The 25,420-nt window shown below is 47.5% G+C and overlaps 2 protein-coding genes across 2 annotated transcripts; one reads left to right on the forward strand and one right to left on the reverse strand.

The window, feature by feature from the left end:
• The first annotated feature begins 508 nt into the window (after nt 1-508).
• On the forward strand, nt 509-6,244 carry CUNH1orf74 (chromosome unknown C1orf74 homolog). Its single transcript, XM_026509075.4, has 2 exons — nt 509-662; nt 1,358-6,244. The coding sequence occupies exon 2, from the start codon at nt 1,453-1,455 to the stop codon at nt 2,242-2,244; it is 792 nt and encodes a 263-aa protein (XP_026364860.3). The 5' UTR covers nt 509-662; nt 1,358-1,452; the 3' UTR covers nt 2,245-6,244.
• Nucleotides 2,740-25,088, reverse strand: TRAF3IP3 (TRAF3 interacting protein 3). The gene is made up of 16 exons (XM_026509073.4): nt 24,912-25,088; nt 20,926-21,329; nt 19,141-19,285; nt 18,937-19,000; nt 18,665-18,689; nt 18,374-18,403; nt 18,185-18,280; nt 11,671-11,742; nt 9,352-9,492; nt 9,090-9,227; nt 7,873-8,008; nt 7,239-7,301; nt 5,726-5,785; nt 4,522-4,658; nt 3,614-3,727; nt 2,740-2,990 (listed from the first exon to the last, which is right to left on the reverse strand). The coding sequence occupies exons 2-16, from the start codon at nt 21,268-21,270 to the stop codon at nt 2,898-2,900; spliced, it is 1,659 nt and encodes a 552-aa protein (XP_026364858.1). The 5' UTR covers nt 21,271-21,329; nt 24,912-25,088; the 3' UTR covers nt 2,740-2,897.
• Nucleotides 25,089-25,420: the final 332 nt, after the last annotated feature.

Consider the following 25,420-nt stretch of genomic DNA (forward strand, 5'->3'; position numbering starts at 1 on the left):
GCAAAACATGTCGCTTGTCTCGAGATAAGCTTCGTTTGGAGAAGAAATTGCATTTTCCCAGACACAAAACAAAGGGTTTTTTTTTTTATGTTTTTTTATTATATTATGTTAGTCACCATACAGTACATCCCCGGTTTCCGATGTAAAGTTCGATGACTCATTAGTTGCGTATTGCATGGTGCACTGGGTGAAAACAAAAGGTGTTTTCGCGCTGTGTGCACTTCTCCGGCTTCCCAGACGTAGTAACACGACGCGAAGCCACGTGAGGGCAGCGGCAGCCTAGTTTTGCCAGGTCCCGCCTTCTTTCGGGCACTTCCGCCCCTCCCCGTCCCTACGCAGACGGGTCGGGCCGGCTTCTGTCTGGCCGGAAAGGGCCGGACTGCAGGAGTCCACACTTCCGGCACAACCTGGCGGGAGGTCCTAACGCAAGGCGCGCGGGCGGACTGGATGACGTCACGGGAACCGGGTTGGGGGGGGGAATGGGTGGAGAGCTTGTGTTGGACATGCGCACTAGGTCGGTTTCGCCGACCTGAAGCTCGGCGCGTTAGGAGGGATTTCGTGTAGCGGCGGAGCTTACGGGTTTCGGCGTCTTCTCGGCAACCAACAGGAAACGTGAAGGCGTTTCTGAGCCCGCGAACCTGCAGCGGATGTGAAAGCAGAAAGTATGTGTGTGTGAGAGAGACCTCTGACTCATTTAACAAATCACTATAATATGCTCAGCACTGGGTGTGGGGATTGGAGTGAGCCCATCTTCCGAAGGTCCGTGGATGTCGGCCAGAAGGGAAAGGCGGGCCGGCAAAAGTAAAATACAGCCGTCCTGCAGTTATAACAGATTGTATTTATTATTTTTACGTCCCAGGGTGCAGTGGTTGTAGGTCCGTATTCTAGTGTATATTAATCAGATCGCTATTCTTACAGCTTTTGGCGGGAAGGTAAGGGGACGTTGGCAGTGGAAAGGGGCGTTTGGAACCTAGAACTCTGCCTCAGAAGGGCAGTTTTAGGTAAAATGCCCGGAATTTTGCCAAAGACAGCTCTGCCACTACTCTGCCCCAAACTCTTAAGGTTCGAATCTGCGAAAGTAGTTTGGTAAAATTTAGAAGAAATCAGAGAGAATGAAAGCTTAGCCATAAAACCTGAAAGACACATGAATTTAGGACTAAGGGAGACTAAGTCAACCAATAAAATCAGGCAGCATTGATGATCCCATCTTGTCTGATCTGGGTTAGCATTTCAAAGCAGAGGGAGGGACACAAAGATCTTTGGAAGATGCTGTAAAACTTAGGGGAATGTTGTTGGCAGGTTTCTTGGTATGTCACTGACTGGTGTTAATAATCTCCTGCTACTGCTTTGTTTTTAGGCCCTTGCTCAAGTGTCTGGAGCTCAGAGATGCGGCCCAGGGGAAGGAACTGTAGCTAGGTAAGGAGGCCTTGCTTGACGTTGCTTCCAGATCCCATGTCAGCACCGAGTCCTCAGTTACTGGTGGCAGCTGCTCGGCAGACCCTGGGCATGGGAAGGAGACGGTGCCCACCCCAAGCCGTTTGCCTTCACCTAGCTGGAGAGGTGTTGGCTGTAGCCCGGGGACTGAAGCCAGCTCTGCTGTATGATTACAATTGTGCAGGGGCATCAGAGCTCCAGAGCTATGTGGAGGAACTGCAGGGCCTGGGCTTCCTGACCCAGGGACTTCACATCCTTGAGATTGGAGAAAACAGCTTGATTGTCAGTCCTGAGCACGTATGTCAGCACTTGGAGCAGGGACTGCTTGGTACCATAGCCTTTGTGGATGTTTCCAGCTCCCAACCTCACCCTTGTATTTGCTCCCTGGACCAGCTTCAGCATTTGAAGGCCCTAATGGCTGAGATCATCACGCATTTGCAAGGGCTGCAGAAGGACCTATCCCTGGCAGTCTCCTGCAGCAGACTTCGTTCCTCAGACTGGAATCTGTGTACCGTGTTTGGGATCCTCCTGGGCTATCCTGTTCCATATACCTTTCATCTGAACCAGGGAGATGACAACTGCTTAGCCCTGACCCCACTACGGGTATTCACTGCCCGGATCTCATGGCTGCGTGGTCATGCCCCAGTCTTGCTCTATTCCTTTAGTGTCCCAGAGAGCTTATTCCCAACCCTGAGGGAGATTCTAAATACTTGGGAGAAAGACCTTAGAACTCGATGTAGGACTCAGAATGACTTTGCTGACCTGAGCATCTCCTCTGAGGTAGTCACGCTGCCAGCAGTGGCTCTCTGACTTTAACTCTTCTCTCGTGTAGAGGGTACTCAGTAAATGATCAGCTCTAGCTCAGGGATGGCATCTCAAGTACCAATTCAGAGCGTCTTGAGACCACTAGGGGAAAATGCTGGAATCAGTTGTCCACATCACAGCGGGCATGAGAATAGGTGGTGGTGGCATTGATTGTACATATTTGCCATTTCTGTACTAGGGAGTCCTCTTGACTTTGCTGAGATATCTGTTGATTTTTCACTGGATAGGAGATAGGAGAAAAGAGATTGTGGAAAAGGGTGGTGGAGGACGAGTAGTATACTCTTGTGTGGTAGCTGTAAATATACCTGCCCTCGTGGGTAGTCCCTGCCAGAAAGTGGAGCGCTAGGTAGGTTTTACTGCGTGTTTATATACCACCAACTGAATTGGACTAAGGAGGTGACTAGGGTGCTCAAATGTCTTATGTTTGTGATGTGACATGTCATTCAGGGGTAAACTAAGAGTTCTGAGGAACAGAGACTATTGGGTGAAGTTTGTTTATTTTACAGTAGGTTAAAAAAATAATAACAAAGTCAGAAATCTCAGGTGGAGAAACCCACACTTTAAAGTATGTTAACCTTCTGAGTTTTTTATTGAATTTCTTGCTTCAGATTTTCACCCAAGCAGCTGCCACAAGTGATTCAGATCATCAGGCTGTCCTTGTTGGCCAGGAACACCGCCAGTGCTATAGCAATCATTACCATCAGCATTGAGAGCCATCGCCCACATTGCCTCTGTGAGGAGGGGGTGGGGGAGAGAAAGAGGCCATGGGTTGTTTGGAGAAGGTACAGGCAAAAATAATCTTCCTTCTTCCCCTCCTAGCCCAGTGGAAAACCTTGGGTCAGTAGAAGAGAACAAGCTTTTTATATCACTGTCTCTCTTACTTGGTCCCTTCCTTGGGATAAAACCACTTTACTGCTGGTCACTGGCTCCTAAGCCAGGATTACTAGCTCAGGGAACCATACCCAGCATGGGCCAGATACTTAAATACTGATAAGAATAATCAAGGATGGAAAATAACTCAGCAAAGTTATATTATTCTCTGTTCATATCCCTTAGTACTTTTACTCTCATCACTCTTGCCACTAGCTCATAATAGGCTAAAAGAGTACCACTTCATGCTTTAGCTAATAGTAAGTCTTTCCCTTCAGGCTCAAGAGTTCCATAAAAATTAGGCTTGCATGCATGAGCCAGTGTTTGCTGACACTGGCTATGCTGTCAAGTATATAAACCAAGTTGAATGGAACAGTCTGGCCAGATGTTGGCACAGGCTGATAAACTCTATCTGCAAGATCTGGCCAAAGGAGGAACCGTCCCACCATCATCCAGGGCGATAAGGGAGGATAGACCCTCTTACTCTGGGAGGCGGCTCATGGCTCTGGTTCAGCTCTTCTCGACAGTGCTGCAGCTTACGCAGGCAGGAGAGATACTCATCACTGAGGTTGTCTAACTCCGAATGCAGTTCTCTGCACTGGGGGGGAGAATACCACCAACGTCATCACCACCAGTTCCTTCTGGGACAGAGCCCAGGTCAGAGCAAGGGCCCCATGTGAATTACCCCTTCATTTGCTTGGAATTTTTACCACCATCCTCTCTTCCCAGCTTTTCTCAGAAGTTCAGTTTGCCTTTTGACTGTCTCACCTAGTTTCTCTGGAATGTGTTCATTTAAATGATTGATTATAATGTATATTATAATATTACATATTATACATGTCAGTGCTCTCATGTGATTGTGTATGTGCAAGTGCTTTGTAAATGGGGGCATTTACAAATGCTTTGTAAACTTCAAAAAATGAAGTTCTTTAGCACAAAAGACCTGGGAGTGATCTTAGTGTAGCGTCTTCACCAGGACCTAGTTGAGTTGCATGTGAATGCTTCTGGGGATATGTATGTTTCCAAGTCGGTAGACGGAAAGAGTTCTGTTATTTAAAAGACACTATATATATATATATATATATAAAGTTTTAAGATAACTCTAGGACAAAGTTTGAGGGGTAAATATGTTTATTAAATGTGTTTGAGTTTAGGTTGACTTTACAAAAGGTAATTATTTAATAAAACCTTGAATAGCAGTTGGTATAAATGAAGAAGGGGAAAGATTGACAAATCATCCCAAAAGCAAAGACATTTTATAAAGGCAGATGAATACCTGCTGGCATCCAGTCATGATTTAAACTTTGAAATCTTTGCTCTCTGGCTGCCTCCCAGCAGTTTTCCCTACCATTGTGGGATGATCCCCTCACTATCTTGAGGTCACCGTCTCACCTCCTTTTCCTTGGCCTGGAGCTGCAAAGTCTTCTTTTGCAGCTGGTCTCTGAAATCCCATTCTTTCTCCTTCCCTGTACCCTCAGGTTCCACTTCATTATGGGAGGGCTTTGGGCTCCACACAGGCAAAGCCTGATCTAAAAAAGCAGCCAAATTCTCAGTGATGGTGAGGTCCACACCTCTGAGGGAGGGCCCTATCACTGAGAGAAGCCTGGAGTGAGGGGAAGGGAGGAGAGGGAACAAGGGAGGACCTGTCCCTGATGAGACTGCATAGAGTAGAATTCTCTCACTTCCTCCCATTGGGACCCTGCTCAGTCTTGACACGGAGCTGGACTTTGAGCCCCTTGAGGGCAAGGTTGGCATCTTACTTTTCTTTGTATCCCTAGTCCTGTTTAGTGGCAGATATTTCTAGAGAATACTTACTAATCCATTTTCTTTTGTGGTATTTCTAGTAGGTTTGCTGGATGCTTCAATATAACTAACCCCTTCTCCCTTCTGGCCTCATTTCAGACATGAGAATGGCCGTCCTCTCCTAGAATTCATCTTCCTGTGGTTAGAGATGGCTTCTGAGCCACATGGCAGTCTTAGTCTTGGTGAAGAGAGCACTGAACTAGGAGTCAGAAATTCTGGATTGTTGTCCTAGCTGTGTCCTTAATTCTTATGACCGCAGACTTTCATTTTCTTACCCATACTATGTGGGTATCATAATTTCTGCCTTATCTTTTACATGGTGATTGTGATGAGAAAAGACCACATGGACTGCATAAGTGAGGAACTTCCCCCCTCTAACCCCACACACATGATGAATTCTTCTAAGGGAGCTAAGGCAGCAGACTCTTGAGGGCTAGCAGTGAGGTGGTTGTTGCATGCAACATGGTGTGGACTTGGGGAATTGGATGTGACTTGGAAAGTCAAGTATAAAAATTGACATTAAACCCTGAGTTCAAAATCAATTTATTGAAATGTTCAACACAGACATATGTTTTCAGAGAGAGTAGAAATTCTTTTCACAGTTTATATACCTCTCAGGATAGGCACTAACTGGTTAAAGTGTTCTCAGTCCTTAAAAAGCTCCCCTGGATCCCTGACCTAACAGACTCCTAGAACTGCATGGGACTCCAAGAGTTCATGTAGTCCATCCCCTGCCTCTAGACAGGCAAGGAAAGACGACTAGCTTAGAATTTGTGGAAGTAAATTTGCTGACCTTTCTTTGTTAAGAGTTTCTCCTGTTCTTGAAGCTGTAAGGATTGATTCTGGAGCAGACCTGTGGGAAAACACAAAGAACTTGTCTAAACTAGCATATCTACTGCAAACTGTCTTTTCAGAACTTTGCTTCAAACCTTAATTATTCAAGATGTTCCCGTCTTGTTATTGGTTGAATTGTGTCCTTCCCCCGCAAACTCATAGGACTTCCTAACCCCTAGTACCTCAGAATGTGACCTTATTTGGAGATAGGTTCTTTACAGAGGTAATCAAGTATTTTGGGATGTTAGAGCGGGCCCTAATCTCATATGACTGGTGTCCTTATAAGGAGAAATTTCAACACAGAACTAGTTAGAAGACATCTGAAGAAACATAGGGAGAAGAAGGCCATCTACAAGCCAAGGAAAGTGGCCTGGAACACATCCTTTCCTCAAAACCCTCAGAAGAAATCAGCCCTGCCGACACCTTGATCTTGGACTTGTAGCCTCCAGAACAAAATAAATTTCTGTTTTTTAAGTCACCCAGTGTGTGGTATTTTGTGAATGAATACATCATCCTCTTATCTCTTCCTACCATGTCTTTACCTTTCAGCCTCTGCTTAACTGTTACCTTAGAAGAAAGACTTCCCCAGATGACCCTGTATGAAATAGCAACTGTTCCCCTTTAACCTGCTTTATTTTTCTCCATGGCAGTTATTACTACCTGACACATACTTAATTGTTCATAAAAGCTCCATACTTTATTGTGGAGCTTACTTAGAATGTAAGCTTCATTAGGGAAGGAGCTGTGTCACTTCTGTTCGGCACTGTATCCTCAGTGTGTGTGTCTGAAGTGCCTGGCACTTGGTAGGGGAATACATAAAGGCATGATTTTTGAAGTGACTCCTTGCCCATTCAGCTCCTGCCCTATAGGTGCTCGGCATCTGCTGGGCTGCCTTACCCTTAATATTCATTGCATGGAACTTCTCTGTTGGGGTGTCAGAGGTTAAGGTGATTAATAGAGCTATTAATCGAATCAGGTTCTCCAGCTTTTTGGCCATTGCTTCCTTTTTTCTGAAAAGTCCCTTTTCCTGTTTGGCCCCAACAGGTAGTTTTGAAGTGGACTAAAGCACATGTAGTGTGAGCTGATTTTTCTGAACCATTCCTAATGACAGAAGTCTATAGAACATACTCATTATGTAATGAATGTCAATATATAAAATAATTGCCTTAGAAAACCCAGCGTTTTTTAAAATCTGAAAATCTGGGGGAAATGGCAATTCTGGGGAAAATTTGGGTGGTTATCATTGGCACGGAAGGAGAAAAGTAGAAAAGGAAAAAAAAGCAAGCCAATATTAACTTGTGAAGAGCTGTTAAATGACCTCACTTTCCAAGAAGGTCTGAAAACGCACAGAGGTAGGATATGTCAAAGACTGGGCTTCAGGCCCCTCCTTTGCATGCCTTTTGCGGGGCAGGAGCCCCAGGAACACCAAAGAGCCAGCTGTTGTACTTTGAGAATCTGGAAAGGGAACTTACTCTGCAGCTGCTGTACTTTGGCCACCAGGGCCAGTTTCTCCTCCTCTGACCTCTTCAGTTGATCTGAAAATGAAATAATGCAAACCGAAATAGATGAACCTAAGACTTAATGAACCCGACACCCGAGAAGGGGAGTTAGTCGTAGGTGCTGTCTTGTCTATGGCCTCTGATGTGTGCCAAGTGGAGGTTCCTCTTCTACTCGTCCCCGATCTGGAGAGGTAAACCAGATCCCAAGGACCTGGGATGTCATCGGCCTCAACAACATCAGGTTGAATCAAGAGTTGCATTTGCCCGTGATTTTATCGTCTCAGCTGACACAGAGGCAGTGATGGGACCTTCACTGGGCCTTGTGTTTCAACTGACCTTTCCCTTCCAAATTAGAAATGCAGCCTTGCACGGGTGACTGAAGTGGAACTGCCGTGACGTGGCTCCGAGGGACTGGCTGGAAAAGCCGGCCAATACTACCAGACCCACTAGCGCAGCACAATTCATCTTCAGGCTTCCATGATTAAAACAGCCCTGCCTTTCCCTCGAGGTAAAATGAAATCACAAAGCCAACCAAGGACTGAGACCTTCTCCTCCACCCGGCCTCCTTTCTGGAGCTCGCTCAGCCAGAGGCCTCCGAGAACAGTACCTTGTAGGTGCTGGGTATCCGAGCTGTACAGGTCTCTGTCCCCCTGCAGGTGTTCAATCTTGGCCTGCAGTTCCTGGTGCTCATTCTCCAGAAGTCGCAGAGCCTGGTTCATCTGTAGGTCTCTACTGTCTGCTCCCTGTAAGGAGGGGGCCCGACACAGAAGCAGGTCAGTGCTGGGACAGAGATTGGAAACAGATCCCATGGAAGAGGAAAACTAGAATTTCAGAGACAGAAGGAGTATTAGGGAAATGGAAACTGGGATTTTTTTGTTTCTTCCCTCTGTTCTATTCCTCACATTGGATCAGACTTTTTGATATTTCACAAGGAACTCATTTGAGTCAGGCCCAAATGAAAGAATACCAAATCATCACTTTTTAAGGTGTCTTCACATTGTCTTTACTTCTCGTTCTAACACTGTCAATTTTTTTTTCCTTTGGTAGGGTCATTTTTCTCAAAAAATTAAGGTTCAAAAGAAAAAGGCCTTCATGAGAGATGTGGCTGTAGGGTATTGGGTCTTGGCCAGCTGGGTTCACTCCTTTGATAAGACTCACACACCCCCGTCTTACTAATTTGGTTTCTCAGGTGCCTGCTTCAGTAAAATGATAAAGGTAAATTTTTGGTGTGGGTCCTCAAAATTTCAAACCAAGTAAATAAAATCTATGATGAGAAATAGCTAATATGTATGGAGGCTTCTCTGTGCCCTGAGGGAATTTTGCTACTGCTTTGTAATAGATTACCGCAATCCTACAACAATCCTATGATGTAGATACTACTATTAGCATCCTTTTGGAGATGAGAAACCTGAGGCTTAGGAGATTAGTTAACTTTGACAAGGTAACACCGATTGGAAATGATGGAACCCTTGAGAATGCCAAGGGTCTATAATTGCTTAAAAATCACCTTGGCACGATGTTAGTCAATACTCAACCTCTAAGTAAGTTAGTGAGGCTTGTTCTGTGCCAGTAGTGGGCATTTCTGAGCTGAATGCTCTGCTGGATTGGGGTGCGGAGAGTCGTTGGAGTATGACAGTAGGCTGATGAATTAGATTTCAGGGCCCAAACAGCAAGTCAGGTACAAAGTGGGCAGTGAGTGAGGAACTAAAAGCCAGATGCTCTCAGGCTGCCTTTGGAACCCCCATCCCAGTGGCAGCTTCTCTCCTCACTGCTGTCACTGCCCCCATCCCACAAGCCTTTTCTCACCACCCCAGGGCCTGGTACCTGCAGTTTGGACTGAAGCACATGGAGTTGGCTCTCCAGCTCTCTGTGCTGGGTCCCCAGGTTCCTCCAGGCCTCCTTCAGAGCTTCGTACTGGCTCCTCCACTCTTCACACTTCTGCTCGGCCAGAGCCAGGGACCGCTGAGGGGGTGTTCAGACAAGAGGAGGGTGCCTTGGGGGTTCCACGGAGTTGTGCAGCTGGCTCCCATGCTGCCCAGAGCCACCCCAGGGTCCCAGCCCCAAGGATTACGCAGCATCCCTGCACCTGTGTGCTCTGCAGTTGCTGCTCTGCGCTCATTTTCTCCTCCAGCACTTTCTGCAGTGACTCCTTGGCCTTCTGCTCATAGCTGTTTTTCTGGTCTTCCATCTCCAGTAACACCTTTTTCATTCCCCAAGGGGAGTATTTCTGTAAATTTGGTGCAATTCAACAGACACATATTGAGCTTCTGTGTGCCAATCCCCGAGCTGGGATACAGAAAGGAAAAGAATTTGCTCCTTGCTCCCAGAGCAGAGATACCAGTAATCTGGTGGACTGTCTTCCAGGCTCGAGGTGGGCAAGGAGAGGGTCCCAGGTGATGAGGGAGGTAAGCGGGGTTAACACAGTGCTCTAGCCATGTTGGCCCTCCCCCAGGCCTTCCAAGGGCACTTCAAATTCAACATTTCCAAAGCCAAGTCATCTTTCTCAACCTGCTCCTTTCTCCTGGGCTTCTTACCTCAGTGACCAGCATCATCACCCACTCAGTCTCCCAAGCCTGAGACCAGGGAGTCATCCTTGATTTCTCTCACTTTCTCCCACTGATCAGTTGTTCATCGAGCATTGTCAAATCAACCTCTTTAACGACTCATATCTGTCTCTTCTCCATACTTCCTGTCACTTCCTTAGTTCAGACTCCAATAATACTATTATATGGGTCAATGCAATATTTTCTCTATCTTCAAGCCTTGAAGCTAGAGGGTTGTAAATCTGATCATGTCACTCCCCGTTTAAATCTCTCGGTGACTAAGGATTGGGTACAAATTCCTTGGCATGGCTCCTACTTATAAGCTCAAACTTTGATTCGATGCTGCTTCCACTCACACTGAGCTGCTTGCAGATGCCCTAAGCATTGTGCATTTTGGCCTTTGCCTTTTTCCACATAGCTTCTGCCTAGCGGATCCTCACCTACCCTTTTCACCTGGTTAACTTCTACTCATGGTCAAGGTTCAGTCCAAGGATCATGTAAATTCGGATAAATCTTGACCAATCACCCCTATCCCCCAGAAAGGTAGCTTTTCTTAGTGTTCACATAGTAGCCTCTGTAAGTCTCTATCTTCCCACTCTATTGACTCATCTGTGTCCCTTATGGGATTGTAAACTCCTTCAAGATAGAAAGCATGCTTTTTTTTTTTTTTAATATTTGTAGCTTCAGAGATCTGAGCAATCCCTAGTACTGTCAATGTTTTCAAATTAATACATTTGCATTAAAAAGATTGTCTTGGCTTCAGGAGATAAGAAAAGAGCAGCTTTGCAAATTCACTTAGGGTCTTCCCTTCCCTATCCCTTTCGTCTTTTTGCCCTGTGATTCTGGGGAAGTCAGGCAACTTTTACTGTCAACTCTGGGTTATCCCACTGAATAAGGATCAATATGAAATCATTTCCATTTAGCTTTGGAATCATCTGAAAATTTGGATTTAAATGTGAGTGGGTCTTATGTTCTTGGAATTTTCTTTAGAAGCCAGATCCAGGCTGGCTGAGGTCATACATGGGTATATCCCAGTTAGGGGACTTAACTCATGCTGGCCAGCTTTACCCCCCATTGAAAATGAATAGACTGGCATTCCAGAGTACATGTCAGTATTTTATGAGCATGGTTGGCATTATTTAGTTCATAAGAGTCTGACAAAACAGGCCATACTGAAAAAATAAAAGTTGTGGATCAGCAAACCTGTATATAAACTCTGTTCCCCATAAGACCCCAACCGTGCAGCCAGGTCTACCTTACCTCCCGAACTCTACATGCTTCACCTCATTCTTTTATCCGACATCTCACCACTTGTCAGAAATCCACCACTTTTCAAGTGTGAAGCTGATTTCTTTCTATCTCTTGTAATCCAAGATCAGGCCGATCGAGAGTTTAGTGAAGACGGATAACAATGCCATAAAAAAGCCAAGAGTCGTAGCCTTTTACTTTCCCCCAGGGATTGCTACTAGGCTAAAGTTGCCCACGGAATGGAAATCATTTTGCAAGTTTTTATTATAATATCCAATTTATGTGTTCAAAGATTGGGACCTATGAAGGTCTATCTGGTGAGACTCTACCTAGGGCCTCTCCCTACACTTCCAGGTATTCCTAAGGTTCCCCTGGGCCTGGCAAAGTACTTGATGCTGGGGTTCCTTCTCAGGATGCGAAGGGAAGAACATGAGGAAAAAAGGAGAAGAGGGTGGGTTGGGGACCAAAATGAAAACGGCAAAGCAAGAACTGAGTGAGTAGGAATGGGTGCATTCATCTCTATCAGATGTCATTTCTAGAGAGTAGGATAGAGGTTCAAGCATTCTCCTTTAATTCTAGATTCCTGGGCTGGAAGTGTCTTCCAGAATGCTTACCTGGGTGCAGGTGTGCAGCTGGTTTTCTAAAGATCTCAGTTTGCCCTTCAATATGTCTTCGTTAAGCTGGCCCTAGAGCAAATGGGATGAGTTAATGAGTTTGGGCCAAAATATAGCATGCAGAGTTTTCTTCTGTTTTTCCAGCTTACTGCCTGGAACATGGTCTGTGCTCAAGCAATGTTTGTGGAAATGAACTCTTTCAGGAGGTAGGGAGGAGGAAAGATGACAAAGGATGTTTGAGTAGAAGAGGATCTTTTCTTCTTTCTCTGGCTCAGGAGAAGGAGGAATCAGACTGGCCCCAAGTCCTCTCTGTACCTTGAGGTTCTCTATCCGGTGGTTCAGGATATCATTGTAGGAGTTTACTTGAAGGAAATCTTCTCTCTTTTTCTTTCCTCCTTACCACTCTCCCTTGTCTGTCTAGGCACTTCTATATTCCTCACCTTCTCTCAGTCTTGTATATGAACCTTTATTCTAAAGTATAGGCCAGTAAGACTAAAGGAGTCCCCACATTCCCTTCCTTACCCCCTGTCATGGGCTGAATTCTGTCCTCCCCCTCCAAGGCCTCCCCACCAAATTTATATGTTAACATCCCAACTCCCAGCACCTCAGAATGTGACTGTATTTGGAGATAAGGTCCTTAAAGAGATAATTAAGTTAAGGGGCACCTGGGTGGCTCAGTCTGTTGAGTGTCTGGCTCTTGATTTTGGCTCAGGTCATGATCTTGGGGTTGTGGGATCAAGCCCCGAGTCAGGTTGCCTACTCAGCATAGAGTCAGCCTGAGATTCTCTGTCTCCCTCTTTCTGCCCTTCTCCTCCCCCTCGCTCTCTCTTTCCCATTCTTAAAAAAAAGAGATAAGTTAAAATGATGTCGTTAGGGTGGGCTCTAATCCAATATGACTGGTGTCCTCACAAGAAGAGAACAGAACACCATGTGAAGACACAGGAGAAGATAGCCATCTGCAAGCCAAGGAGAGAGGCCTCAGGAGAAACCAACCCTGTTTAATGCCTTGATTTTAGACTTGAAGCTTCCAGAATTGTGAGAAAAGAAATTTCTGTTGGTTCAGCCGCCTAGACCATGGTATTTTGTTATGGCACAGCCCTAACAAACTAATACCTCCCCTCCTCGCCTCCCGCAGGCATTCCCCCAGCACACACACACACATGCACGCACTCGCGTGCGTGCACACACACACACACACACACACACACACACACACTGGACTCGATGAGAGTGGGGCACCTGGGTGGCTCAGTTGGTTGAGCATCTGCCTTCGGCTCAGGTCACGATCTCAGGGTCCTGGGATTGAGCCCTGCATCTGGCTCCCTGCTTAGTGGGGAGTCTGCTTCTCCCTCTGCCCTTCCTCCTCCTCCTGCTCACACTCTCTTTCATAAGTGCTCTCTCTCACATAAATAAATCAATAAATAATCTTTTTTAAAAAAAGATGAGAAATTCTTCAAGAAAGCAGGAAATGGAGGAGAGATATTAAGGCAGAGTGTGTGTATGTGGGGAGTGGTGGTAAAAGGGCTTCCCAGAAAGCCATGTTCTATGTCTTCATAAGCAGGGTCGGTTTCATGCCATTTTGGACATTCCAAGAGAGACGCTAATCTTAAGAGTGAAGGTGGAGAAAGGCAGACTGTTAGAGCTTTATCTGTTTCTCAGTTTTTCAGTCTTTCAGCTGAGTAGCTAACAACCTCCTTGCTGCTTTGTTCTTTCCTCCACCTGTAGTGGTCTCCCTTTTTCCCAGGGCAGGGTTTTGTTCTTCCAGCCCTGAGTCTGACTTAAGATTGTGTGTATGAGGGGGCTGGGGAGAGGGGAGGGTGCCATCGATGAGAGCCAATTTCCCAGAGGAAAGGCCGTGGGTCTCTAGCAAGAACCGATTTTCATATTCTTTCTCTGACTTTTTCCAACCAGGCCCTGTAAGACACTTGCCAGGTTTAGAAATGACATTTCTCTCCCTTCCTTACCGCCTGAGATGCCATATCCCCTCTCAGTCAGGCGGCTTGGGTGTTTGGAACCCTCATCATGTTTCTGGTCTACAATGGCCTGGTGCAAAGGAGAGGACTCTGTTTTGAGGTCTGTCCCCTTCAGTGAGTTTCAGGGCACCTGGGGGAGGCAGGAAGTGGTATCTCACAGCTCCTGTTTTGATCTTGTTTGGCTGATTCTTCTAACCCTAGGAGCCAGGGGGCGCCCCCACCCTTTCTGCTTCCTGTATTACTCAGCTGGGCTTTGCAAAAGCAAAAAGCTTTGCCAAAAATAATTTTTCAAAGTGCCTCCTGCTATTAATGCTTTTCATAATGTCTCATGTGAGAGCTGAGAGTCCAGGATTTTGCATCTCCAGGAGCCACAGGGCTTAGGGACAGATAAAAGAGATGGACAAAGACTTTCACTATTCCGGCCTAACTGGTAGAAGGGCTGCATTCCCCTGAGTGGCCTGTTCACTGTCAATCCACGGGTCCCGAAATCAACTCCTGTACCCCCATTTCCTGGTTCAGATCTCTGCATTGTCCTTGTGCCTAAACTCTTGCTATGGCAGAATGTAATCAAACCCACTGAGTTTAAAGGTTTATCTTGCTGTACTTCGAGAAGAAAACAGTCATGCCCAAAGCCATCTCACTACATTTTTCCCCCGTCTCCTACCCTTTTTGGGTGGCTCCTCTCTTTTCCTTACTATGGTTTTAATCTAATATTTTGCCTCTCTCAACTGTTTTTTTGTATCTTAGCCATACCCCAGATTACTTTTCCATTGACGATGGAATAGAAGACAGTTCAGGTGAGCCCCTGCAGTGGGGTTGAAGGACCACCCAAGGCTGGGGCTTGAAAAAATCTCTTGCCCATAGCTCCACCTTCCCAGACTCCCTGAGGCAGGGAAGACAGTCGTAGCCGAGTTGTTGCAAATGGGGCATGCAGTTTCTTGGTCTGAGCCCCAGCTCCCCCCCACCCCGTCCCTGCCCCTCCCCCATAAAGCCCTGTGGTAAGTATGTGGAAAGAAAGACTCTTTACAGGCCAACTGTGGACGTTTTTTTGGGGAATTGTCCCCCGAGAGCCCAGGGCTCAGAGAGCACAGTACCCCCGGTTGGAAAAGGGAGCAAGACGGAGGCCATACACACCTGGTGCTGGTCTGAGGGCTTCAGCTCCTGCTTCTGCTTGGCTTTCCCCAGGCTCTGATCTGTTCTCCAGAAACACTACCACCTCACCGCAGAAGCGCCAGCCCACAGTTCATCTCTGTTCTAGCAGAGCTTGCCTAGGGCTCGCAGCCAATCCCCTGCTGTGCTGTCATCTCAAGATCTCGTTTCCACTTTGCAGAACTTAAAACCCAAGTGTGCCCTGCTCCTGTTTTGTATTGCCCAACACTGACAGCTTGCTTTCTCTTCTGCCCGAATTGTTTCTGTTCTGAAGGTTGGACCCAGCTCTGGAGTGTCGGCAGTGCCCTAGGCCCATCACCTCCAATAGGCCCAGAGTCAGCTTTAAGGGGGAGGCAATGGAGGGAGCTCATTCTTGGGGTTCTTGCAGAGTTTGTGGTGAGCTCCCCTGCATGTGAACTTTGAGATTCGAATCATAGGGGCCAAATGGAAAAAATGAAGGCCTGAACTGGGCTGAATATCAGTCCCCGTTTTGGTCACATTCTTCCAGTTAGTTTTCCCAATACCACAGTCTGGGGCTGTCCTTCCATTGAAGTTGAGGCTTCCATGGCAGGGGTGGAGGGTTGGATTAATTTGTTTTGGGGGAAGCAAGAACTCTTAATGAAAAATCTATTTTTGTGAAAAACAGGAAACTGGGGGGTTGGTGGGGAGGAGGAAGAAAAGAAGGGTGAGTATAGGGAGGGGTGGGAAGAAGGGAGGGAGGAAACCACAACCAGAGGAACTTCGGCTTGTGTGCCCATTGGGGAGTGAAACTGCCGCCAGAGGTGACCTTGGAAATGTTTCCCGTTCCTGCCAAGCCTGCCATGACTTGTGTTCTGAGTGCGCCTTAGCTGGGATATAAGTTACCACGGCTTTGGCCACTTCCACACCACCCGGAGCCATGGTCCTCATTGTTGTCAGAGAACATTTCAAAACACAGATCTGATCCTTTTGGGCTCACTTGCGCAACTGTTTTAGCGTGTATGCTGCCGTCGTGAGCACAACTCCTGGTGAGGATGAGCCCAACACTGCTGAGTACACGCCTTTAAACCCGAAAACCGTGTCCTCCCATTGCTTCCCTGCCGAATGCCTGGAGCAGGGTTTCTCAAACTAGGGGTAGCATGTATTCTCGTGGATCTGCGATACATACACCTTTCATTTAGGAAAGAGTCTCTGCATCGTTTAAGTTTGAGATCCCCTGTCCAACGGGAAAAGTTTAAGCTTCATAATTCCAGAGACCTGCCCGAAGCCCTTCCTGGTCTTGTCTTTGGAACTCGTCTGCCACGATCCCTTCGTTTCAGCCACACTCCGCTATGCCCAATGGCTTATTACACAGAGGCCTATGATCATTCTGATTCCTTTACCTTAAACACCCTTTCCTTTCTGTTTTTTTTTTCTTCCCCATCACCATTCCTACCGCTGTAACGGGTAAACGATGCCTCCTTCCAGACCCAGCTCAAGTGGTCCCTTTCCTTTGGAGCCTACTCTGTTCCACTTCAGGCAGAATAACTTTCCTTCTCTTTCCTCCGCGTCCTGTTTTAGAAACCACTGTTACGGCTTTATCACATCGCATGGGGGTTATTTACTACACGCTTCTCTCTTTTGGCTGATATGTGAGCTCCTCAAGAGCAAGAGCCCTACTTCTTTTTGTCCCTGTGGCACGGGGCTCAGCACATAGTTGGAACTTATCAAATGTCTCTCGAATAAATGAGTGAGATGATCTCAAATTAGTTCAGCACCGGAAACCACCTGGCACGCACAGCTGTCTGTCCCAGGCTCCGGCTCTGCTGATGAAAACGACTTCCTTGACAATCAGGAGCCCTGAACATAGACATTAATCCCAGAACAATGACGCGTGAGGAAGGAGGACTGAGCTGGGGAAGTCTCTCTTACATCACTGTAAACTTCTCTGTTTGTTCCACACCCTCGCAGCCCATCTCTCTGTCCACATACAAGCCATCTGTGCTGCAGGGTAAGATGTTCATGGAGGCCTGCGAGGTTGTGCGTTCTCTTTGTACCGGTGCTTTATGCTCGAGTGGCGTAGCTCCCTGAATAGCATAGTCTAGGGGGTTCCACTGTGGGGTCCTCGAAGAGTCCCTGAGAACCTTTCACAAGTTCTATGAGGTCTTTCCTTTCCCAGCTACGTATCTGTTTGAGGCCGGATTTTCCTTCCCATGCTTCCACCAAAACAACGTATTACAGCGGGTGGAAATGGGAGAATCTAGCAGTCTTCTCCTCAGACTTTGAAAAGATTTGCCAAAGTGTAAAACTATGCTACATCCCTCCCTGTTTTTGGAAAAATATACTTATTTTTCATAAAAATAGGTGATGTAGGTTCATGTGTAATGAGTTTACCATTGTTATTTTAAAATGTATACACATTTTAAGATTCCTGTTTTTGTTTCTAATATGGTAAATCCTAATATGGTAAATATAAAAAGTTCTTTGGGGTTTTCAATAAACTTTTTAAAGAGTATAAAGCAGTCCTGAGATTGAAAGGTTGCAAACCCACTGCATTAGACTATATCACACCTCTAGGTCTTTACCTGTGCTGTACCCCCAGCCTAGAATATAGTTCCTGCTTCTACATTAGTCTGGAAAATACTTATGTAACTATAAATATTTCCCTGTTGTTCTCTTCTCTAGAGTCATTCCCTCCGTCTTGTGTACTATTATATCCTGAAAACATTTCTCTTATTTCATTTCTCCAGTCTCTGCATTGTTTAGGCATCTGTCTCCCTGATGAAACCACAAGCTCTCTAAAAGCAGGAACCCTGACTAATTAATGTCATGATTTCCAGTGCTCAGTACAGAGAACATGATCTATGAATACTTGTGGAACGAATGGACTAAAATAAAGAGGTCTGAATTTTAGTTCCAGTTCTGCCTCTAACTAGCAATGTGACTTTGGGCAAGTCACTTGACCTCTCTGACACTCAGTTTCCTCACTGGTGAAATGAGAAAACTTAGACTACATGATCTCTAAAATCTCTTCTCACTTGTTCATTGATGTCTAAGCTGAATAGTAGGAGTATGATGGCTTACAGTTAATATTGGAGTGAATCCCGTACAAAAAAAGTTGACGTTTACCACAGTCAGTAATAGCAAATGTATTGGGATCTTCCTTCTCTTCTTCCAACAAATGGAGAAATGGGAGTTCTTGCCAGTTTTGGTTCTGGGTCTTCCCTGGGTGTGGAGTAGCACGACCCCAGCAAATGACTCTGGATTTAGCTGAGCTTTCCCTTATATTTACTGTGACACATCTGACCTCTAGGTCTTAGCACTTCCTACCTCACCTCTTCAGTAGTGAGAAAACCTCTTCTCTTGCTGGAATAGTATGGAAAGAAGAATAGAAGCCCATGAGCTTTGTTCCAACAAAGATTTCATTCCCTTACCTTCCAAGAGCTGTCCGAGGCCCTTATCAGAGTGGACAGTAGGTCTTGGAGAATCACCATTTTCTGTTTTAGAACCAGCTCCCTTTGTAGGGCCTCCTGGGGGGCAAAACGCAGGAAGGTATGATTAACCTGGAGGAGGATGGAGTCGATGGGGGAAGGAGCTGAAGGGAGAGTTCACATATTACTTACTTTGAGGTACTCTGAAAGCTGGATGATTTCCTAGAGAGAAAGAAAAAAGGTGTTCAAGAAGACTCTAGGTCGCCTGAAATCCTGGAACACAGAACCTGAGCCAGGACTGGCTTGTGTCAAGTGAATGTTCTTCCTTGGCTCAGACAGAATCCTTCCAGGTCCCTGAGTCTGTGTCCAGGAAGAGGTGCCCCTCCATCCTAGCTGTGTTTACCATGGAATTCCAGAATGTCAGAGCTTGGGGGAGCTGAGATACCATCTGAGTCAACCCCTTCAAAGTGAGGATTTTCTTACCTTATCTAGAACGGCAACTCCGCAACTGGGAAGAGAAGAAATAACAACAGAAATGACAATGGATCTGAGAAATGAGCCCATCGGGAGGTGGTGAGTCAATTCCCTGTCTGAGCTCTTCTGAAGAGCCAATAGGGTGGGGCAGGTCTTCCTTTCTCTCAATTGACATGCATATGGAAGTTCCTTGTGTTCCTTCTCCACAGACAGGGTGAGGGTTCAAGCAATGCTTAGAAGAGAGGAATGGATGGGGGGGCAGGAACATGGAAGGTACTCACTTGGTTTGCTGACTGGCATCATTCTTAATTGTTGGCTGGGCTGCTTCTGCCTTTGTCTGAGTGCCTGAGCGATAGAGGATAAGGTGATTCAGAACCCATGGAGGAGGAAGTGGGAAGGGACAGGGACTCCCCACTGCCGGCAAGCTGAGTCTGCTGGCAAGATTCTCTGCAAGCCCCAGTGAGGGAGGGAGGCTCTGCTCTTACCACGGTGGTGTCGGGGTGGCTTTTTGGTGGGAGAGTCCTTTGGTGAAAGTTCCCCAGCCTGGGAGGGGCGGTCAGCCAGATCCCTCCACGTGCCTGAGGGAGGGTGACTCTGGGTTGGAAAGACCTCAGAGCTGGTCCCTGACACCTGGAAAGCAAGTGGAGGATGCTGAAAGCCTGTTAGAGTGCGATTCTGCAGCTGACTGCAGAAAGATGAACCAGTGATAACATTTCCGGTCCAGAAAACCAAAGTAAGCCTTTCAAACCTTGAGAACTACAAAGTTCTCCCTGCTTCCACACTCCCTCTTCCTGGCTGGTGGGAATGGTCCTCCCCAGGCCAGGCAAAGGGGGAGCTGGGCTTGTCTCTCCTGACTTTCTCTAGAATCCCTGGTCTACCTTGTGTGGTTTCAGCCACTTACACTGCCAGCATAGTGATGTGGCAAGAGAACTGGTCTGAGAGTGAGGGCGTCTGGGGTCAGACTCTGCCTTTTTTACCAGGTCTCCATCTCCTGTAAGCATCTTTAGTCTGTGTGACGTCGATGGTCTCAGGTCCCTTCCATATTCGAGAGGGAGCTTCCTCCCTCTCAGCGATGGCTGGAATGCTGCCGAGGTTTTGTGTGAAGAGCAGTAGAGCAGGGATGTGTAAGAAGGGGTGTAGTAGCAGTTGTCACAATCTAGTCCGCTCTGTGTTTACATTTTCTTCATACACACTCAAAACTTCTACGGTTGTTAACAGAACACCAAAAGGCTAGGGGATGCCTGTGGCAGCCAATGCTGCAGACTGACTCGATCTCAGTAAAACTTCAATAACCGATAGGCTTAGGTGAAATTCTTTAGTTAAATGTGTTTTTGTTCTTTTGCTCCTTAAAAAAATTTTTTTAAACAAAAAGCATTCAGAAACCTTCTTGCCATAGAAAGTACCCAGTTTTATTTCACAATCGAGCTCAAGGATCGTTTTTCTGAACAGCACCCTCTGCTGTGGATGACGGGTCCCCTAGTTAAGAAGCCCTGACCGAACTTCTAGTCTGGGTATGAGGCCAGAGACTTCCAGGGAATACAGCGGACGGTCCCTGCTGTCAACGTGCTCACAACGTGGGTGGGAAGACACGGCTGGTCTGCTGCCTTAGGTCGTCTCAGCACACCCTGATTCCTGCCAGCACTGCTCCTTCCCAGGCTGGAACGATGGGTTCTCTAAGTGTCATTACACCATCTGAGAGGATTTATAACCTCCTAAGGACCACAGAGAGCAGAGATGGCCTAGAGAAGCCAGGGAAAGCTTACTGGACCGGATAAAACCTTCGCTGAATGAATTTAGTACAAATGGAAGGGTCCGAGTGAAAGAGAAAAGGTAGGTGGGTGCAACAGCCTCACAGAAGACGAAGGGGGGGGGGGCTTTGTGTGTGTGTGTGTTCCTGAGAGGGGGCACCAAGAAGATGGGCCTGTGTACCTGGCATACAGTAAGCACTCCATAAATATCTGTGGAATGATGTATGTAGAGACTGCCCAAATATGAACTGATAACTAGGAATTAGCAATGGAATTGTTTAAAATTCTTTGTTCTTCCTTAAAAGCAAGTGCAAAACAAACAAACAAACAAAAAAATAGCTGAGCAAACAAAAAAGCCCCAAACAACAAAAATCTCTGAGTGAGTAAGTGGCTAAGGGAGAAACTATATTACTGAGGAAGCAGGAACTTAATTTAGATTGCTTTTTAGTGAGTCTGAGCCCACCCACGTGGCATAGTACCCCTGCCCCTGTCCAGAGCAGCGTGTCCCCTGACATGACCCACCTGCTGCCGGGTGGAAGAGATCCTGTGGGCCCAAGACAAGGGTTCCTTGAGGTCAGTTGGCTGGCCTGGCCTCCTGGAAGGACCTCGCTCCTTGGCCCTGGGGCTCTGGATCTTGCCTTTCTCCTCCACCTCCAGGTTCCTCCTCCTGAACAACTCCTGTTGTCGCGCTCTCTGGAGCTGCTCTCTCTGCTGGATCCTCAGTGCCTTCCCCACCTGGCGGCAAGTGGTCACATTGGGGCGGCAGCGGCGGCTCTCACGGGTCTCCTGCCGGCGCTCACACTTGGCCTCATAGCTCTCAGCCCACCGGGCCAAGCCAGGGGAAGGCCCGGGGTCCGGGCTGATCATGATGAACTCCTGAGCACCTGTTGTGCTTGGCTTCCAGTTCCTGGAATAGCTGCCTGGGTCTGCCAAATGCCAAGAGGGAGGAGAAGGGGAGGGGTCAGGAGATGGGCAGAAAAATGACTATCTCCCTGGACCAGGGGGCAGAAATAGCACAGCGTCTCATACGTGTGGGTTGAAAACTGACGAGGTGATGGTGTTGAACTGGGGAGTCAGGACTCCTGGGTCCAGGCTCTACACTAACTTTTGTTTTCCTCTGGCCTATGTTTCCTCCTCTGCAAAGTGGAAAGATCTCTTTGACTAGCACTTCTTCCTTGACCTTCCTTGACCTCACCCTGCCTCTAAGTCAGGAAAACCTGAGAAATAATTGATGAAAATTGTCATGAGCATATAGCCTTTTAGATGGCAGATAGGGATATGTTCATTTTCCAGAGACTTCTAGAAAACCAGGTAAATTGGCTCCCTGTTCTCCAATCTAAACGGAAAGCCAGCATCTTCACTGCTCTCTTGGCCCAAGTTGATGCTAAAACAGGTGAGTGACTCTTTTCAAGGCCTGGAGGGATAACCAGACCCCCCAAATTGGGTCCAGTCCTGTGACCACCACCCACTACTGTCTTCTTGGCCCTTAGTAACTAGCTTCTGAGCCTGGTCCTGGGCATGGTTTAGGAGGGAAACCTTGCTAACTCCTCCAGTCATGGAGTCCTGACATTGGTCCGTTGCTATCCACTCCTGGCCCAGGACTGGGCTCTGACTGTCAGGAGCACATCAACTCAAACCAGGATTGGCTGAGTACCTGCCATCTGCCCAGTGTTCACAGAAACCCATTTCAGAGCTTCCAGCTCAATAACTCCCCAGGCTGAAGGTTCCATGTTTTAGAATCTCCTCCCTGTTAGGGCTAAGAATGCTGCCAGGTCTGCTCTCCTTAACCCAAACAGAGATCATACCATCAAAACCAGCAACCACACGAAGGATACCTCAATAAGGTTATTATAAACAAAAATGAAACAAATGCAAACAGTCACCGCAAGTCCCCAGGAAACCAGACTTGGTGTAGAAGCCATACTTGTTGCCTCTTTACAGTCTTACCTGCCATTCACAGAACCCCAAACTCTAACCTCTTCTTCCTTCTCTCTGCCCTTCTCTCTCTTTCTCACTCTCCCTCACCTACCTTCTGCAAATTTGTTTATTCTCTTAGAACCCTCTGGTAGCTTGGCTGAGTTGGGGCTGGACTTGGCTGAGCAGATTCTGAGCACTGGAAATTCTGTGCCCTGCTTCCACTGATCACTGGAGTCAAGCCCACTGGATGGTGAAGGAAGAGGGACTCCCCCTTCCAGCTTCTGCTTATCCTCTCTGTCCCATGATGTCATTACTCACTGCCTGGGGAACCAAGTTCTGGATAGGTCAGAGGGCATCTCAGCTTCACTGACCAGCAGGCAATTACCAGCTCTGGCCCCTTGAGTTTATTTATAGGCCAAACAGACTCAACAGGTAGCAGCCTCTCCGTCCTTTCATTGGAACTTTGCTTCCCATCTGGCTCAGTCCAGAATTCTCTGCAGGATTCTTATTCCGTCTCTGGTCATACCACTCATTCCCTGGGGTCATTCTTGGGTAGGGCAGTCTCACTCCAGGAGAGGCATCTTACAAGGTCATGCTCTCAAATGCCTGACTCTCAAGGCTTGGAGGGGCATGCTCTGCTCTTGGGCAGTGCAGACCCCAAGCAGAACTGTGAGGTTGTCAATGCTTGTGCTCTCATCACATTCCTGAATAGCTCTCCCCTTTCTTTAGGCTTTTCTCCTCATTCCTACTCTATAGGGTTCCCTGACATCCCACCTGCCACTTCTGTTATTTAAAAACAGAACAGCATCCAGAAGGCCCATTCATGTTGAGTTATAAATGACTGAATGGAGGAGACTCAGGATTATGTGCAGGTGAGCTCCATGTCCAGAATCTACCCTTGTAGTAGCCTAAGCCATAGCCCCTGGCTATTCTGCCTTAGATGGGGGAGAGCCCTGGCTCCTGGCTGCATGGGTTCATATCCTGACTCTGTCATCTACTACCTCTGTGCTGTGGACAAGCTATTAAGCATCTCTAAGTCTTAGTTTTTTCATTAATAAAAGAGGACCACAACCTCCCTTGTAAGGTTATAAGAATTAAAGGAAAAAATGCCCATCAAGCATCTGGCACATAACACACAATAAACATTAGCTTTTTACAATGCTGAGCTAGGATTATTCTTACCCCGGTCTTGCTGATCTTGGCTCTTAAAGCCTTGGTGCTGTAAGACCAAGGCCTCCAGCTAGACTAGCACTCCAGGATCAAGAATTCCTCATCCTTCTGTCCCCCACCCTCTTCTCTTTGAAGGGGTGCTGTTTACTATGTGGAGGGGATGCAGCCTCGGGTTGAAATCATATTTACCCCTCTGGTTCATCTGACCTCTGGGTGTGGGCTACGAGGAAAAAGGACTTCTCTGTGATCTGGACACAACTGCCGTCTCAACTAGGCCCAGCAGAAAGGCAAAGAAGAGGTGGGGTGGAGAATCGGTGTCTAGCCTATCTGCATCCCACCATTAAAACATGGGCTGCCAGGTCCCCTCCCAGTTTGGCTCCAGGTAATCTGAGGGCTTTGTAGAGGAGGCAAAGCCTGTGATTATGGAGAATCTTCCCACCTTCCTGCCGTGAGGAGGAAAGGACTGTGGGGGAGGAGCCGGAGCCTGAGAGAAGGTCTCCCTGGACTCTGCCAGGCTGCGGACATGCGGGGCAGCCTCACTCTGCTTCCAAGGGGCAGACCCTGGGACCTGTTACCCAAGCAGGGACTCGCAGTACAGATGGCTCCTTACAGAAGGCAGCATTTCCGGACCCCCAACCCCACCCCCATAAGGATTCGGTGCACACAGCTGAGTGGACTCACACGCAGCTTTCAGGGATGTCTTGACTGTTGTGATTTGCTTAAACACAAGAAGCCATGTGGGATGGCTGACTGACAGGGACGGGCTGCAAACGAAAAGGGAACTGGTCTCTGTGTGGTTCAAAGAGAGGTCACTGGACCACTGCCCAGGCCTTCTGGCATCTGGCAGCATGACAGGCCCCATGTGGAGCTTGGGGAGGAGGTGAGATGGGCTTAGGGCATCCTGCCACAAGGAGAGGTCAGGGTGCTGCCCTCACCTGACAGTGGTTAGTCGCCACCTTTCCAAGTCTGCTCCTACTTCCTGCCCGTGTGTGCAGTGGATGGCTTCCTGCATAGGTCTGGCCGTCCAGTGCAGAGCTCCCAGTGTAGCCGAGAGAAGGGCCTACACCTAAGCTGTGGACAGGCAGCTTGTTGTTTTGGGGACTCCTACTGTGAAGGCAACCATCAAAAGTCATTTACTTCATGCCCATCACTGGGTAGCTGGGACCTGACTCACTCCTAATCTACTCTAATGGACAGAGCAGAGGAGCGTTCGAAGCTAGACCCCTGGGCCATGGCTAGTGCCTCTGGGACCCAGCGCAGGACTCTTTCTTGCTTACCCCACCCCGAACACTCTTAAACTAACCCATCTACTTCTGTGTCTTCCCCTTGAGCCTAAGGAAGCTTAGATGACAGATCATCTTCCCCACCCCAGAGTCGGAGGCCCCCAAACTGGACACAAAAACGTCCTCCTCCTCAGTTACCTTGGGTCCCAGGCTCCAAACCAAACAGCTCAGGAAAGCATTCCAGCTCTTGGCAGACCGTGGCTCTGGTCTCAGATGGGGCAGGACAGCAGCTGAGTAAAGTGCAAGCTCTCAATCCATGGCTCTGGGCCCCGTTAGCATTTCCCTTCTTAGCACTGTCTTTCTTTTTGCACAGCAGCCTTGCTGAAACAGGAAACAGACAAAGCCACAGTGCTTGCTCACCCCAGTTCCTCTCTCTTGCGCTTGGGCACAATCTGAGTGGGCCCCTGAGCCCTGGAGGCCTCTGGGGCTGGGTACAGGAGCTCCTCCCATCTTTGGGCACCCCAGCTACCCTGTCTCTGGCTAGTGGATCGGTGTGAGCTTTCAGTTGGTTTCAAATCCGGATCCCTTTCTAAAAGTAAACAAGGATGGGACTCTGGGTCACATCCAAACCTTGCAGTTTTCTCTGAGGAGGAAAATACCTTTTTGACCTAGAAGAGACGTTCCCAGTATTGGTTTTCATGTATATC

The sequence above is a fragment of the Ursus arctos genome, unplaced genomic scaffold, assembly GCF_023065955.2.
Source record: "Ursus arctos isolate Adak ecotype North America unplaced genomic scaffold, UrsArc2.0 scaffold_2, whole genome shotgun sequence".
NCBI classification, from domain to species: domain Eukaryota; kingdom Metazoa; phylum Chordata; class Mammalia; order Carnivora; family Ursidae; genus Ursus; species Ursus arctos.

What these genes read in the sequence shown, in the direction of transcription:
- CUNH1orf74 (XM_026509075.4), top strand. Translation starts at nt 1,453, where the DNA reads ATGTCAGCACCGAGTCCTCAGTTACTGGTGGCAGCTGCTCGGCAGACC.
- TRAF3IP3 (XM_026509073.4), bottom strand. Translation starts at nt 21,270, where the DNA reads ATGATCAGCCCGGACCCCGGGCCTTCCCCTGGCTTGGCCCGGTGGGCT. An exon ending in TCTCTTCCACCCGGCAGCAG is followed by an intron (nt 19,286 to 20,925) that starts GTGGGTCATGTC and finishes CTTGCTTTCCAG; the next exon opens with GTGTCAGGGACCAGCTCTGA. An exon ending in GCCATGAGCCGCCTCCCAGA is followed by an intron (nt 2,991 to 3,613) that starts GTAAGAGGGTCT and finishes CCCTCCTCACAG; the next exon opens with AGGCAATGTGGGCGATGGCT.